Source organism: Palaemon carinicauda, chromosome 6 (genome assembly GCF_036898095.1).
Source record: "Palaemon carinicauda isolate YSFRI2023 chromosome 6, ASM3689809v2, whole genome shotgun sequence".
Classification (NCBI taxonomy): domain Eukaryota; kingdom Metazoa; phylum Arthropoda; class Malacostraca; order Decapoda; family Palaemonidae; genus Palaemon; species Palaemon carinicauda.
This window is the reverse complement of record NC_090730.1, coordinates 167,997,327-168,014,897: the sequence shown is the minus strand read 5'-3', so window position 1 is coordinate 168,014,897 and position 17,571 is coordinate 167,997,327. Positions and strand designations below refer to the sequence as shown.

General features: G+C 36.2%; 1 protein-coding gene across 1 annotated transcript in view; it reads right to left on the bottom strand.

Annotated features, from left to right (window-relative positions):
* LOC137642807 (mitotic checkpoint serine/threonine-protein kinase BUB1-like) overlaps positions 1 to 17,571 on the bottom strand; it is a 90,244-nt gene that overhangs the window by 28,661 nt on the left and 44,012 nt on the right. Inside the window, 8 exon segments of the mRNA XM_068375681.1 lie at positions 4,158 to 4,342; positions 5,157 to 5,360; positions 7,296 to 7,442; positions 7,910 to 8,130; positions 11,321 to 11,429; positions 12,788 to 12,877; positions 15,835 to 15,927; positions 17,210 to 17,274. Coding sequence (XP_068231782.1) covers positions 4,158 to 4,342; positions 5,157 to 5,360; positions 7,296 to 7,442; positions 7,910 to 8,130; positions 11,321 to 11,429; positions 12,788 to 12,877; positions 15,835 to 15,927; positions 17,210 to 17,274 — 1,114 coding nt within the window.

Genomic DNA, 17,571 nt, shown 5'->3' with positions numbered 1-17,571 from the left:
AGCTATCACTGTCGTACTCACTTGAACCAGTACACAACCACCTAGTACCAATTCCCACCAAGATGCATTCACTTGTAAGTAGTAGGTTGGCCAGGGCACCAGTCACTTGTTGAGATACTACTGCTAGAGTGTTACTGGGTCCTTTGACTGGTAACAGTACTATATTAGATCCCTCTATCTGGTTATGGCTCAATTTTCCTTTACCTGAACGTATACCAAATTGTCTGGCCTATTCTTTCCTCATTCTCCTGTCCTCATACACCTGACAACAGTGAGATTACCAAACAATTCTTCTTTGCTCAAGAAGTTAACAACTGCAATGTAATTGTGCAGGGGCTACTTTCCTCTTGTAAAAGAAACTCTTTAACTATGGTAATCAGCTCTTCTAAGAGAAGGCCACTCCAAAATCAAATCATTATTCTCTAGTCGTGAGTAGTACCATGGCCTTTATACCCTGGTCTTCCACTGTCTTGGGTTAGAATTCTCATGCTTGAGGGTACACTGGCACACTATTCTATCTTATTTCTCTTCCTTCTTTTTCAGTTATATAAACTTGTTACTGTTCGAAATTGTTCATTACTTCTCTTGTAATTTATTTATAACAATAACAATAATAATAATAGGATAATAAATTTACGAGTAGAGAGCTGTGACTAGTTGCCCGTTAGCTTATAGGGAATGGGAACTATCCTACTAGCCCATAAAACGGATGGCTGAGTGTATCAAGGGAAACTTAAACTCTCCTAGGAGACTAAGCAAGATTCCTTTTGCTGCCAATTGAAAGAGACCAATCATTTTAAGGATGAGGCCATCCACCCAGCCCTGTTCTGAGGAACTTAACCTGTAAACCTTAGGATCTTTTCCATACTCTATCCTAGTCTTTCTCAACAAAGGATTTTGTGGCAACATCAAGACTCCTTTTTCAAATCCAACCCCTGCCTGCAGTGGCAGAGGGGTACACTGGTATGTTTACCTCTATTATTATTATAATTACTTACTAAGCTACAACCCTAATTGGAAAAGCAGGATGCTTTAAGCTTAGGGACTCCAACAGGGAAAATAGCCCAGTGAGGAAAAAAAAGGAAAAATCAAATATTTTAAGAACAGTAACATACATACATATACCAAGGCACTTCCCCCATTTTTGGGGGTAGCCGACATCAAACAAATGAAACAAAAGAAGGGGACGTCTCCTCTCTAGGTTCCTCCCAGCCTGACAGGGGACTCAACCGAGTTCGGCTGGTACTGCTAGGGGTGCAACAGCCCACCCTCCCACATTATCCACCACAGATGAAGCTTCATAATGCTGAATCCCCTACTGCTGCTACCTCCGTGGTCTTCCAAGGCACCGGAGGAAGCAGCAGGGCCTACCGGAACTGCGTCACAATCGCTCGCCATTCATTCCTATTTCTAGCACGCTCTCTTGCCTCTCTCACATCTATCCTCTTATCACCCAGAGCTTCCTTCACTCCATCCATCCACCCAAACCTTGGCCTTCCTCTTGTACTTCTCCCATCAACTCTTGCATTCATCACCTTCTTTAGCAGACAGCCATTTTCCATTCTCTCAACATGGCCAAACCACCTCAACACATTCATATCCACTCTAGCTGCTAACTCATTTCTTACACCCGTTCTCACCCTCACTACTTCATTCCTAACCCTATCTATTCGAGATACACCAGCCATACTCCTTAGACACTTCATCTCACACACATTCAATTTCTGTCTCTCCATAACTTTCATTCCCCACAACTCCGATCCATACATCACAGTTGGTACAATCACTTTCTCATATAGATCTCTCTTTACATTCATGCCCAACCCTCTATTTTTTACTACTCCCTTAACTGCCCCCAACACATTGCATCCTTCATTCACTCTCTGACATACATCTGCTTCCACTCCACCATTTGCTGCAACAACAGACCCCAAGTACTTAAACTGATCCACCTCCTCAAGTAACTCTCCATTCAACATGACATTCAACCTTGCACCACCTTCCCTTCTCGTACATCTCATAACCTTACTCTTACCCACATTAACTCTCAACTTCCTTCTCTCACACACCCTTCCAAATTCTGTCACTAATCGGCCAAGCTTCTCTTCTGCGTCTGCAACCAGTACAGTATCATCCGCAAACAACAACTGATTTACCTCCCATTCATGGTCATTCTCGTCTACCAGTTTCCATCCTCGTCCAAGCACTCGAGCATTCACCTCTCTCCCCACTCCATCAACACACAAGTTAAACAACCACGGTGACATCACACATCCCTGTCTCAGCCCCACTCTCACCGGAAACCAATCGCTCACTTCATTTCCTATCCTAACACATGCTTTACTACCTTTGTAGATGTAGATAACTGGAAGATTAACAAAAAGTAGAAAAGATTGTAAGAGGAGCTATGGCATGACAGAGATGATCATGTACATGCATACAAGCGAACAGATAATATAATCATGAAGGAACGAAGTTGAAAAATGAACAGTAAAAGTATTAAAATAAATATTTCCTATATAAACTATAAAAACTTCAACAAAACAAGAGGAAGAGAAACAAGATAGAATAATGGGCTCAAGTGTACCCTCAAGCAAGAGATCTCTAACCTAAGACGGTGGAAGACCATGGCACAGAGGCTATGGCATTACCCAAGACCAAAGAACAATGGTTTGATTTTGGAGTGTCCTAGATAACAAGGCAATCTCATCCCTCAATTTTAAGGTTTTTTTCTGAATCTAAATCTGAGGAGCCCAGTCTTCAGTAGCACAATCTACTCTAAGCTAAGGTTTGTTATCTGCAGTAGCTATACAAAGGCATCAGAGGAGGATCTGAGAAAGGACCCCATGAGGTACATACAATCTCCACAAGAAAATATGGTCAACACAGGGCATCAAATGGTTCTGGCAAGCTTGAATGGGTATGTTAGCTTCATCTAAAATTGTAGTGATTAGAGTTACTTCATGATCAGTAAGGCAACTTATGATAAATGTTTTGTAAATAAAAAGAAAATTAAAAGATGAAAAAACTCACAACCCTTTTTGCAGAAACACGTACTGCGGACAGTGAGGGAAAATACAAGGTAGGAGTAACTTTGATGAAATGGAATGAGATTAGACGTATTGAATTCCGTTATATACTTTCACAGGAAAGACCTTGGAAACCACACAGACCTAAATCCAAATATATCCTACTGGAAATAAAACAAACACTGAAAGCAAATGAAAATTTTAAAATGGTGTGGCTATTGAGTAAGATCCAAATTACAAAAGCAGTGGGAGATCGTTATTACAAAACATGGATGCAGAAAGATGTCATATAAAGAGAGTGACAATATGGCAAATTGAAATGGTTTGGATATTCAATAAAAAAGGATGAGAAAACATTTTATATTCAGATGATGATCTGTTGAAATGCAAAAAAACACTGATGGAGGTCTAGGTACTGTGCACAAAATGGAAATGTACAAAAACTCATTTTACATCTAACCTTAAACAAAAAAGATAAAATGAAAAACACTTCATATTAGGAATCCCTTATCTTTGTTAAACCAAATCTTCCATAACGATCAAAATTAACGCATTAATAAGAAAAAAGACTGAGTTAAGGAACATATTAATTAAAATACCAAAGGCTTGCCTCAATAACCTATAGAAAAAATAACCAAACCATTAGTAAAATTGTCAGAAATACAGCTCATACTTACAATCCAATTTACTGATGCAAATTAACCCTTTTACCCCCAAAGGACGTACTGGTACGTTTCACAAAACCCATCCCTTTACCCCCATGGACGTACCGGTACGTCCTTGCAAAAAAAATGCTTTAAAAATTTTTTTTTTCATATTTTTGATAAATTTTTGAAAAAATTCAGGCATTTTCCAAGAGAATGAGACCAACCTGACCTCTCTCTGACAAAAATTAAGGCTGTTAGAGCAATTTAAAAAGAATATACTGCAAAATGTGCTGGGAAAAAAATAACCCCCTGGGGGTTAAAGGTTGGAAATTTCCAAAGAGCCTGGGGGTAAAAGGGTTAAGATCTCCAATTCACAACTCAAAATTTAATTTAAAAAGAAACTTTAATAAGAACTCAGCATAATTAAATTTAATGAATGACATCAAAACAGTAAATAAACTATTCAAAAGATCAAACTTACTTGCCACCTTTGAGAAGATTACCAAATGTCTCGTCGTCTCCATTATTTTGCTTGAGGAAAAATGCAGGCGTGGATGCAATCTTCAGATTTTTAGCAAATGCTTCTGGATTGTTAGGCATTTTTAAAGTGAAATCACCAATCATTGTTCCATTTATTGGCAAAAAGTCTTCTTCAAAGTTATCGTCCTGTTTGGTACGGAAATAAAAGTAATTTTTGTATTTAATGTTTGCACAAAACTAAAAAATACAACTTACACCTTAAACGATTATACACTAAAGGGTGTAATATATGAAAAAGAGAGAGAGAGAGAGAGAGAGAGAGAGAGAGAGAGAGAGAGAGAGAGAGAGAGAGAGAGAGAGAGAGAGAGAGAGAGAGAGAGAGAGAATAAATGTCTTATTCAATATGAATAAGGATAAAGGTTCACTAAAAATTATGTCATTTTAGAATTACTGAGAAAGCATAACAAGGTGTACTATTAACCCTTTTACCCCCAAAGGACATACTGATACGTTTCACAAAACTCATCCCTTTACCCCCATGGACGTACCGGTACGTCCTTGCAAAAAACTGCTATTTAAATTTTTTTTTTTTTTTGCATATTTTTGAAATTTTTTTTTTTAGAAACTTCAGGCATTTTCCAAGAGAATGAGACCAACCTGACCTCTCTATGACAAAAATTAAGGCTGTTAGAGCAATTTAGAAAAAAAAAATACTGCAAAATGTGCTTGAAAAAAATAACCCCTGGGGGTTAAAGGGTTGAAAATTTCCAAATAGCCTGGGGGTAAAAGGGTTAAGACATTTGTTCAAACAAATGCATGACACTCAATTATTCAAATCTTAAATAGTTGTGTACGAAAGCAAAAAACTCAATGATCATATCATTTCTTCCATAAAAACATATTTTTAATTAATTAAAAAAAAAAAAAAAAAAAGATTTCCCTGAAAAGCAAAACTTGAAGACATCAAAGTAAAAATTTTCCAAACAGAGTTTGAACTTACTTTGTCAGAGTTATCTTCCCTCTGGGGATTATTGTCGTCAATCTTATCTTCCTCATCATTTAAAGAGACAGGGACATTAGTTGCAGGCTGCAAAACACCCGCTAAAGCCCGGGCCTTTTTTTCTTGCTTGAAGCCTTCAGGTGGTGCATTTTCATCTTGGTTTTCAGGATACAGCTGATCAATGTCTGTGATACTACTAGCCAACTATAAAGGGGAGAAAAAGAAGGCGTCAGTCTTTGGTCCTTTATGAAATTCTGCTTGCAAATCGCTACAGAATTTCCGCAAAAATTACAAAAAATATTTAACCCTTTACTACAGGGCAGTGAATCTCCCTCAGTATGTTTTACTAATGGTTACGGAAGAAATATTTCGAAAGTTTCTTTTTTTCTACTGTATTTTACTATAAACAACCAATAAATTATTCATATTCATTGTTAAGTGATTAAAGGATAATTTTTCAGAAATTTGCTTTGTTATATTTTGTCTGTGTCTCATTATGCATGGAAAGATAAAACTGCACTAAAATAGCTTACACAATTAGAAATAGAGGCTAGAATCCCAAGGACACTTGGTTGGCTGAAGGAGGAGGAGGAGGAGGAGGAGGAGGAGGAGGAGGAGGAGGAGGGCTAAAATCAAGGAGGGAAGGAGCTTTTCAAGTGAAATATCCTTGGGTGTATTACACGACCATATGTTGTACTCTTCGGTAGGATATACAAATGATTTTAACTTCCACATGGTTTCTATTTGTAAATGACATATCCAGTACATCATAGTACAGTATATTGTAGCTGGCATGTTTTGATGTTCAGCAAGCATCATCGGAATGAAAGAGTTAATCTTCTTAAAATTCAGTTTTTCCCTTTCAAGGGGGACATCCCATGATTACATTTAACATTTTCCCTATTCATTTTGTTATGATTAAATATGAATGAATAAGATGCAAAACTTTAGACTACGATAAAACAAAAAGTAAAATGTTACGGCTTTCAAAATTCATTAGGTGCTCCTCAAGAGCTGAAACTGTGACCAAATAAAGGTTAATAATGGAAGCTTGACAATAAAAATTAAAAGACAAAATTATATATTAGTAACATGTTTCCAAATAACTACAGAACACATGCTACAAAAAAACCTGAATTTATTGTTACACCTTTTGTACAGCACATGTAAACATAGTAAAACTTGCATACAGTATTTACAAAGGTGACAAAATCACCCTTAATATAAGTTATTCATATTCAATATGGGTATAAAAATATGGTGGAGTGGAAGCAGATGTACGTCAAGAGTGAATGAAGGATGCAAAGTGTTGGGGGCAGTTAAGGGAGTAATAAAAAATAGAGGGTTGGGCATGAATATAAAGAGAGATCTGTATGAGAAAGTGATTGTACCAACTGTGATGTATGGATCGGAGTCGTGGGGAATGAAAGTGACAGAGAGACAGAAATTGAATGTGTTTGAGACGAAATGTCTAAGGAGTATGGCTGGTGTATCTCAAGTAGATAGGGATAGGAACGAAGTAGTGAGGGTGAGAACGGGTGTAAGAAATGAGTTAGCAGCTACAGTGGATATGAATGTGTTGAGGTGGTTTGGCCATGTTGAGAGAGTGGAAAATGGCTGTCTGCTAAAGAAGGTGATGAATGCAAGAGTTGATGGGAGAAGTACAAGAGGAAGGCCAAGGTTTGGGTGGATGGACGGAGTGAAGGAAGCTCTTGGTGATATGAGGATAGATGTAAGAGAGGCAAGAGAGCGTGCTAGAAATAGGAATGAATGGCGAGCGATTGTGACGCAGTTCCGGTAGGCTCTGCTGCTTCCTCCGGTGCCTTGGAAGACCGCGGAGGTAGCAGCAGTAGGGGATTCATTGTTATGGAGCTTCATCTATGGTAGATAACGGGGGAGGTTGGGCTGAGGCACCCCTAGCAGTACCAGCCAAACTCGGTTGAGTCCCTTGTCAGGCTGGGAGGAACGTAGAGAGGAGAGGTCCCCTTTTCTATTTCATTTGTTTGATGTCGGCTACCCCCCAAAAGTTGGGGGAAGTGCCTTGGTGTATGTATGTATAAAAATATAATTTTATAATTTCCTTCAGGGCTTGAATACTACCATATTAATCAAGACATTACAAAAATATAAAAAACTAACCTTTGATTTAGATGGGGCTTCATCTTGAAAAACAGTAAATGGTTCAGCAGCCTTTGAAGCGTGATTTCCACCGTCATCACTGAAGATGGTGAACGGCTGCGACGGGGCCTTCTGGGAAACGTTATCGTCTTTCTCGCACTCGTTATCCTTACGACAAAGAAATCAAAGATACAGACTACTTGCACACAAAAACTTCTTTACCGTAAATATACATATGAGAAAGTTATAACACAGAACTTAATTGGTTCCAAAAAGGTGTTTTGCAAGTCTAATTGTTTGTAAATAAAACGTAAAATTTTGAATCCCATGCCTATGATTTCCGGCTGCATAAGTCAACAAACAGTCAGGTTTCATATGAAATAGATATCCGGCTATTACAAATGTAATTTTACTTTCTGTATTAAACGATACAATATTGTTTTATTACAGCATTTCTTTATCTTAACTTTGTTATTTTCAGTTGGATTTGAGTCTGTATCGCCGAATGTTTGCAAGTCAAACGTCTGTAAGTTTAAGGACCTGTGTGAAGTATAATCTCACCTTGGGGGGCTATGACTTTTAGTCCAAGAGCCACCGCTCAGAGACAAGCTCTGTAACAAACAAACAAATCTCACCTGGAATATGGCAAATTGTGCACTTGGCTTTGAAACTGGTGCATTGGGTTCAAGGTCCACAGCTATACTGTCCTCCTTGAATAAGCTAGCGGACCACATTTCATTTATAGCATTCATGGCCATTTTTGTGTTAACAGTGGGATCGGTTAAGTTGAGACCTCTAGAGTTGCTGTGACTACTATGGCTGTGATTTAAACCATCCTGACCACTGCTATTTGGGGCTGAGTGAGATGAAAAGAGAAATATAATTAGCAGATTTATAGCCAGAAAGTAATTTCATTAAAAAAATGCATGTTATCATTGCTAAGTTTAGCTACCTTACAGATATAACAAACCATACTTCCATATTTTTTCAGCCTTCTTACAGGACTTAATCCTTTTACTTTCAAGATAACTACTTCAAAATGTTCAAATCACTTTAAGTGTTAATTAAAGATGTTTTTATTAACTTATGGATTATAGTGGATTGCTTAACATTACTAATGCATTACCATTTGTAAAGGTGAAGGACATAGCCTGTATTATAGTCTATATACATTACTCAACTAAATTTCCAAAGATTATTTTGCACAAGTTATTTTTGGCATAGCTATGGATATAGTCAAAGACAAATAAGAAGACTCAGTATATAGAAAATACATAATTCTAATAATGTTTACTTCTATACTCATCTGATGTTCATATTGCTTCCCTAGAAGCTTGGTTTATTGACACTTACCGTTAAAATTGAAACACTTTCCCATTACCTTTCAATTCAAGACATGTTTCTAGTAATGAGACACTAGCAGTTAATGGCTAGAAGCGAGGCAGTGACACGCAACAGTCTCTTTGTTATTTCAATATCAAAGTCGAAACTATTCCTATCCTCTTAAAATTTATTACTAGATTAGGTAACTAGTCTTATACAAGTCAAAATGCCTTTGATGTATAGGAGGCTTAAAGACTAAACGAGAATCTGAATTACTAGTCTTCATTTGTATTTGAGATATAAATTTAGCTATTCTATTCACAATGAGAGGGAGAACTGAAAAGTATAATCAATCTGTAAAGTAGCTGTCTCCAAATACTTGTAAGCAAAACCAGCATCAGAGCTTCCCTAAAGTAACTTACTAGGGCATTTATCAGCAATAAGGTTACGCATGGTTTAAAAAGGAGATCTATTTCATCGCATTCTGGGTCTTCCACTATGCTTCGTTCCTTCTCATCTTCCTGTACACCAGGACTAACCGAGACATTACAGTACTTACTGGTTTTCCCGTTTGTTTAAAACCGGTACGGGAGCTCCTGCATTAGTGTTATTAAGACATGTTCTAGTAGTAGAAGTAATAGCACTTACATTTACCCTCCTTTGCAAGGTATCGACGCTCATTGCCATATGAAACATGATGCAACCAATCAACAATACCAGAAACTTCATCAGCAACATTGAAGTTCTAAGAGAATCTTACAGTATGCCACGCCATTCACATAGGAAATACGATTTTGCTTAAAAGCGCTTTCTCTAGTAAGTGGAGGGATATTAGGAACCAGACTACCAACACGGTCTTTTCCCTCACAATCTAGTCTAAAAGAGCAACTAGGATTAGAGGAATGCAAAAGGGTTAAGCACCATACATCCAAAGTAAATAAAGAATTTGAGAATTCGATCCTGCGTGAGTTACGTATTTGTGTATGTACGGAAAATCAGGTACAAGATGAGGAACATATACTATTACATTGTCCGCTTAGCGCACACATTCGTTCGAAATATCCTAACCTTGATTACTCGGACATTGTAAACTTGTTGAATGAAGGAAACCCAATATATCTTTGTAATTATGTATATGAAATCCTGGATTTCTATAAGAACTAATGATAATAAATAGATTTGGAATGGTATTACTTTGTTACTAATCAGAATTTGTTTGTTTATTTATATATTTTTGTGGACAATATTTTAACTAAAGCAAATCTCTCTTGTGCAATTTATATAGTAAATGATGTATCTTTATATTTGTAAGTTTTTTTTTTATATTAAGTCAATAAAGTATAAATAAATAAACAGCCGAGGAAAACATAAGAGCCCTTATTGAATGGAACATTATTACCACCAGACCTGACTGGAGAAGTCAGGTTAGGGTTAACATCCGGGAAGGTAAGATCAGAATTACTGCCTTAAAGTGGAGACTCACAAGCCTTCTGAGATTTAACAAAAGAAAGCTAAATAAATTAAGAGCTTTAGAAGTACATCACTATTAAAAGTTGGCTGTTTAAGTGTTGTCTTAGTGAACGGTGATAGCATATCACTATTGTCCCTATCGCCACTATAACCAACTAGCCTAAGTCTTCTGTGTATATCCCCCTGAACTAAGGGCAAAATCCATTTTGCGCTTTGAACTTGAAGCATATTTTTCCATGAGAGAAACAGCGAGGCATTTGCATTCCCAAAAACGGTTACTTAAATCACAGTACTGACCATATGCAGTACTGTAATTGGTTACAAATCCAGAGGAAGACAACTTGAAATGTACAAGAACTTATGACAATCTGGAGAAAGGAGTGTGTCAAACTGATGCAACAGAGAAACTGCAATAACAAAGAGCCCCTGGAATGTCACTGACTTGCTTCTTGCCATTAACTGCTAGTGTTTCATTACCTTGCTATATACATGTGTCCATTGAAAGGAAAAAAAATGGGAAAATCTTTAAATCATAGTAGTAAATGTTGATAAACCGAGCTAAAAGAGAAGAGATATGAACATTAGGAGGTTCACCGAAATAATGTGGTATGAAGACTTAAGACCTGTTAACTTTACAAAAATAACTCTCTGAAAATAACTTTCCGATGGAGATCGGCATAAAATTCTAGTGTACTCCATTCTATTTTTTCTTTTTTCTTGTCAAAAATTTACAATAAAAAAAAATAGCCCAGTAAAAGCAGGCTCACTGAAAGGCCCACCCAAATCAAATGACAAATGTATCCACTATGAGCACCCTTTTTTAAACAAACTCATGAACTAAATCGTCGTCGTCGGGTGGAGGAAACGACAGAATGCCAGTAGCTGGGTATATTGTTTTGGGTGGTCGTGGCTTTGCAACGGCCACGCACACACACTTGGCCCACACCGTTTTCACCGCGGCTCAAGACATATGAGAGACCCCAACGGCGGAGCTTCCCAGCGCCGGCGGAAGAGGGCAATGCCTGTCGGGCAGGCAACAAGGCGGGCCTTGACATAACAAGAACCCGGCAGCCCGATGCAACCAACATCGGAGAAGCCGCCTGTCTCATGAACTAAATAAAACACAATAAAAGGATACTGATATTTTCTATTTGCTAAGTACAGTATATGATTGACAAAGAAACTAAATTTAAAATGAGATTACAGTATATTACGTGACATTGCTACAAAATAATAATTCCAATTGTACTTACCACAAGACGATGCATTATGTTCTTGTTCTTCTGGTATTTCAACGTTGATGGAATTTAGAGTAGCTGGCTTCAGTTGCAGCAATGCTTTAGTAGAGCTCTCCTCCAGAAACTGGAATAGGTTTAATACCCAAATGAATTCAAAGCAATAGTATCCTTAGTATCCTCCTTCATAGCAGTTTTAGAGACAGGACCCATGAGACAGGATTTTGGCAACATTGGTATGGTTAAAATACCTAACAATCATAAACCCTAACAATGTGATTTTTGGGGCATGTGATGCTATGTGACCGAGTGCATCTAGGGAAAACCCCTAGAAAGAGGTGGGACAGAAAGATGGAAGAAAGGAAACAAGTATGGAGGTGAAGTAGAATATAAATCAATTGTAGCTAGGGGCCAACAGAATGCTGCAAAGATCCTTTGGTTAATGCTTACAGAGCACCTCATGAAGTGCATTGACAGCATTACCCCTCTACAGAGTAAAACCTAACCTAATTGCCTTTCTAAAAATAAAAAAAAAAACTTGTTTTACTATGGGTGAACTTAACATTACCAAATATTTTCCTCAGTAATTACTTCAATCCATGATTTACAGTTTGTGAATTTGAGTACTGTGGCCCACAAACAAGATACTGGGAAAATCAAATCACGGGGTTAATTAATCAAGTTATTCTTCCTGGAGGCGAAATTTGGTGTCGCCCGCACGCTCGCACACTGTAAAACCTCGCTAAATTGGAAGCCACTAATTCTGAAGCCGCTCTGGGATGACAAGGATCCGAGTAGTAAAGTTCCTGCTAAACGTCAAAATAATTACCCCTACGTTTTAGTCTCACTGTCATATGTTATACTTGTGTGAGAGAACACTGTGACTTCTGAGAATGTCTAATCATGTATCACGACTTTTCAAACATTAGTATTAAATATGGGATTTCTCAATACAGTATATATCCCATATATTGTGCTAATTCCATTTTAGCTATATTGTAATATGCTAGGCTACCATTACCCCACTCCCTAGAACTTTTAAAAAACTTGTACTTTACAGCTATTTAAATAGTTTAAAACTCTAGAAATTACCATTCATAAAATATATATCAAATTATAATTAAAATCTTCATACATAAAGCCTTGCAAAGACACACGACAACTATTTCTACTAAAATTTTTACTTACACAATCCAAGTATTTATTAACATATCTATTTCCAATGTTAATTGTTTGTCTATCACTTTCATACTTATTTTTTTTTCTATTGATTCTTGTACTGTGAATCTATTTATTTGTTTAACTAGGTAAAATAATAAAAAAAATTAATCTTAGATCCATCAATTCTACTCAAAATATTTAACTATAAAATCTGGATTTTACAAACAACTCTAAAGCAAAAGTACTATTATGCATTACCCTAAAAAAAAGAACTGTGTTCCAATTGCAATAAATAAATTAAGTTTTATAAATACAAATACTTACATTTGAAGCATTCACAGACTGATTTACATATGCAGAGACTGACTTATTCATGCAAACCCAGCTGTCATGGAAATTGCTTTGATCCCTGCTCTGTGGAGGGAGAAATAAACACTATTAAAACAAATTTGTTTAAAGCATACACTTACAACCTATGATCCATTACTGTATATGAATATGAAGGCAAAATTAAGTGTGCACAGGATATATCAAGTAGAGATATCATTATTATTGCTATTATTTTTACTAGCTGCAAAAGCAGGATGCTATAAACCCAATGGCTCCAACAGGAAAAAATAGCCGGGAGGAAAGTAAATAAATAAAGTAGAAGAGAAGTATTCTAACAATCAAAATAAAATATTTCAAGAACATAGAAATTCAATTTTGATGCCATTTGTGAACAATGAAAAAGCCTTTGATAGTGTGCACCGAGCAATTTTGCTGAGTCCTATGTCATTATGGAGTTCCTCTTAAAATATAAATTTGATTAAGTCTATGCATGAGCATAGCAAGTGCAAAGTTAACGGCCTTTAGAATTAATCACCTTATATTTGTAAGCTTCGTTCGGTCTAATATTTGTTTATATTTTACTTTTATTCAAAACTCGAATGTTAGTGGAGTCCTATCAAATGAATTTTCAGTGAACAGTGGAGTTCTTCGAGGGAATGTGTCACCTATGTTTTTTATCCTCCTCATGTATTTTGTAATGCATAAAATAGTTGGGGATGGTGGAGAAAGATTAGACTGGATTGGCAACAGGAAATTAGCTGACCTAGAGTATGCTGATGACGCTGTCTTCATTAGCAGAACACCACAGGACTTGCAAAATCTGCTTACCAGAATGCAAGAAATATCACACGGTTGGGCTCAAGATTTATAGAAGAAAGAGATGACGGGAACGGAATATGCATTGGAAGATGAAATATCATTGGAAGGAGAAAGAATTAATGAGGTGGAATCATTTTAGGATTTGGGAACTATGATCTCTAATACAGGATCTTCAGTATTTGAGGTTAATGAAAGATTGAAAAAAGCAAATCAGACAATGGCTAGGTTAAGTAAAATTTGAAAATCAAATTGTCTGAAATTACATATAAAAATACAGGCTATATATCAGTTAAATGAGATCGGTGTTACTGTATGGACATGTGTCGTGATATGACAATAAAACATCGAACAGATTTTGTAGATTTGAGAACAAAGCCCTCAGAAGAATATTGGAGTTAAATGGCAGAACACGATTACAAATGAAACTATAAGAGAGATTACGCGAGTGCCTTATGTGGATGAGATCATGGTGAGGGGTAGATGGAGATGGTTTGGACTTGCTCTTTGCACTTCCCAAGAAAGATTAGTTCCCTAAACTTTCAACTGGGCTCCACAAGACACTAGAAGAGTTGGAAGACCCAGATCTACATGACTGAAGACCATGAAACGTGAAGTAGGAGATGATTGATTTAATAGCTCAAGATAGAGACAACTGGCAAAATCTACCCGAGGCCTTTTGTGTTAATGGGTGTAGGAGGAGTCGGTGATGATGATGACGATGATGATTTTTTAAGAAAAGTGGCATTAAAATAGATCTTTCATGCACAGTATAAACTAAAAGAACTTCAAACAAGTGGAAGAGAAATAAGATCGAATAGTGTGCCTGAGTGTACCCTCAAGCAAGATATGTCTACCCCAAGACAGTGCAAGACCATGTTACAGAGACTATGGCACTACCAAAGATTAGAGTATAATGGTTTGATTTGGAGTGTCCTTCTCCTAGAAGAGCTGCTTACCAAAGCTGAAGTGTATATTCTACCCTTACCAAGTGGAATGTAACCACTGAACAATTACAGTGCAGCAGTTAGCCTCTTTCGTCGAGAAGAATTTTTCTATTATCTTAGAGTTGTCAGGTATATGAGGAATGAGGAGAATGTGTAAAAGAATAGGCCAGACAATTCGATATATGCGAAGACAAAGGAAAAATGAACCGTCACCAGAGAGGGACCCAATGTGGTTCGAATTAAAGCTAAGAAATAACTACATAACATAATTGAGCACACTAATGATATATTAAAGTAACTTCACTGAAAATCTATTGTTTCAAAGAACATAAAATCGACAGCAACAAGAATTTTTAATGAGGCAAAATAAAGAAAAGTAAAATGTAAGGAAATATTTTATCTCATGATTTTGAAGCTTTAGAAAGATCTTAATAAGAGTACCGAGACCAGCAATGAAATTAGCATTACAAAAGCAGAGACTACTGGAAAAGGTTTATTGGTATGGATTTGGGAGTTAATGCGGTAATAGTTGATGACCTGAGTAACTGCTGCTTACTGTAGGGGGGAGAGGAAAAAAAAAAAAAAAAAAAAAGAGGGGGGGGGAGCAGAAAGCAAAGACCAAAGGAACTGCAATATGCAGATGACACAATGTTAACAACAGATTTTGAGAGGGACATAGAAATATTTCAAACATGTTAGCGGAATATTAGGTAGGGGATCGGATATAAAAGTAAGCAAAATAAAGCTTAGAATAACTTGAAAGGCAACAAAGGAACAACTAAAGAAAAAGGCTAAGTGGAGGAACCGGGAAATGTATAGGGTTGCTATAACATGAGAAAAGTCGAACTGCAAAATAAAACTAGAGCAGTTATTTTATACCAGAGAATTATGAGTAAATGAGAACAGTTAGGAATTGGAGCATTATGTTGTAGTGGTAAGACAAGTCTCAGCAAAGGTAACACATTTCTTCTATCTTTGGGCCTCAAAGGATTATGAAGATTTAAGGAGGGGAGTAGAAAAAGGCAACCAGCAATATGGATAAAGGACACAGCCAAGCAAATCAGAAAAGACCTTTGCGAACAATACTCAAATGAAAACATCATCACGCATTATTTTTGACAATATGATACAAAACTGTAGGAAGACATCTTAAGAAACTGTGACATTTGCAAGTATTTAGGGTATAAGACAAAACACTTGAAAAATATACAATCAGATCACTACTGCTCCATACTACCAGCAAATCCTTTCACTCCTAATTATCTCCAAATTTCTTACCTCGCTTTTCTTCGCCATTTTTTGAGGAACAGTGAAATTATCAAGTTCTTGTGGGGATGTCACAGTAATCTGTGGTCCCTGGTTTTGATTTACCTGAAATCAAACAAAAAAGTCTTTTAACATTAACCTGCAAACAGCCTTTCTTACATTCTAATGAAAGACATACTATTGCTGTCCTTTGCTTCAGCAACTATACTTGTATAAAATAAACCAGAGCCTTAATAATATTGTAAATTACAGTAGATCCTCTGGTTACAACAGGAATTCGTTCCTACGACGAAGTGTAACTAAAATCTTGTTGCAAGTCCAGAAACACCTAAATACAATTCCTCTATGGGAGCTGCGTTGTATTCTCAAAAATTGCAAGTGGAAACAGTTACAACCCAAGTACTTGCTGTAGGTCATTCAACAGATTAAGAATTCTATCAATCATTGTCAAGTTGCAAAGCGCTTTAGATAATAAAAACTGAGTTTTTAAAACCCAAAACCAAATAATTCATACAACCTCATCAATTGTATTGAGGCCACATTTATGTTCTATATACTGTACTCTGAAAAATGTTATTTTTATAATAAAATAAATTTTTGAATATACTTACCCGGTGATTATATAACCTTTAATATATAATCACCGGCTAAGTTAAATATTGAAAAATGTTATTTTTATAATAAAATAAATTTTTGAATATACTTACCCGGTGATTATATATTAAAGGTTATATAATCACCGGCTAAGTTAAATATTGAAAAAGACATCTTTTGTGATTGTTCACATAGCTTTGGACCCATCAAAAGAAAAAAATGACTATCATTGTAGCTACCGTAGGCTTCTAACAGGACGGCAAGAAAAGAGATGCAAGGGTAACTCATACATGGCTAATCAGGAAGAATGAAAAATTTAGTTTAATATTTTAAAAGTTCACTACGATAACAAGTAAATTAAAATTAATTCTAATAAGAAACCTTAAATGTAGAAGCAATTCATTTAGTAAATATATCTCTAACAGAATAAATAAAAAAATATGGCTTAAGATAAGATATCAATTAAATGAAAGTGCAGTACAAGCCACATGCATTGGTTATGGGGTATGAGAGGGCTATGCTATACGGTCTTACTTATCAAATTTAGCTACTTAACAAAATGTCAGGGCCAAAAACTATTTGATGAGGTGCTGGAAATCATATAAAAGGGCAGATGAAGAACCTTACTAGATGGGAATACAGGTACACTAGGTGAGAGGCGTGATCTTATTTCGCGACTAACTCAGAAAGAAAATAGTGGACATGAAGTGTCAAGGATTTTCAATATCACCCGATAGTTTAGTATGGTTAAAAAATTCTCCACCAAAGTATCAAGCACAGTACATTTACATACCTGCTGCAGGTACTGAATCATCATCTCCTGTTTCTTGATCCTGTCCTGCATCTGTTGAATTTGTTCTGGAAAACAAACAATAATAAATCTTGTCATTCCATTCTGAGAAAATTTTAAATTAATTAAGATATGATTATAAATCAACCATCATAACTGAAAAAAAAAAAAAAATCTTAAAATCTTTGAAAATTTGATACTTTACCTTGCTGTGAAATTGTCTTACAATTTACACTAAATTTTTATTATAACAGGAATTTTAATATTAAGTTCTTCTTTATCACTGGAAACCATAACTAGTGTTAAGTTAATAATTTCCTGGACCTGCACTGAGAAAAAAGGCAGACTAAATTTGCACTGGAAAT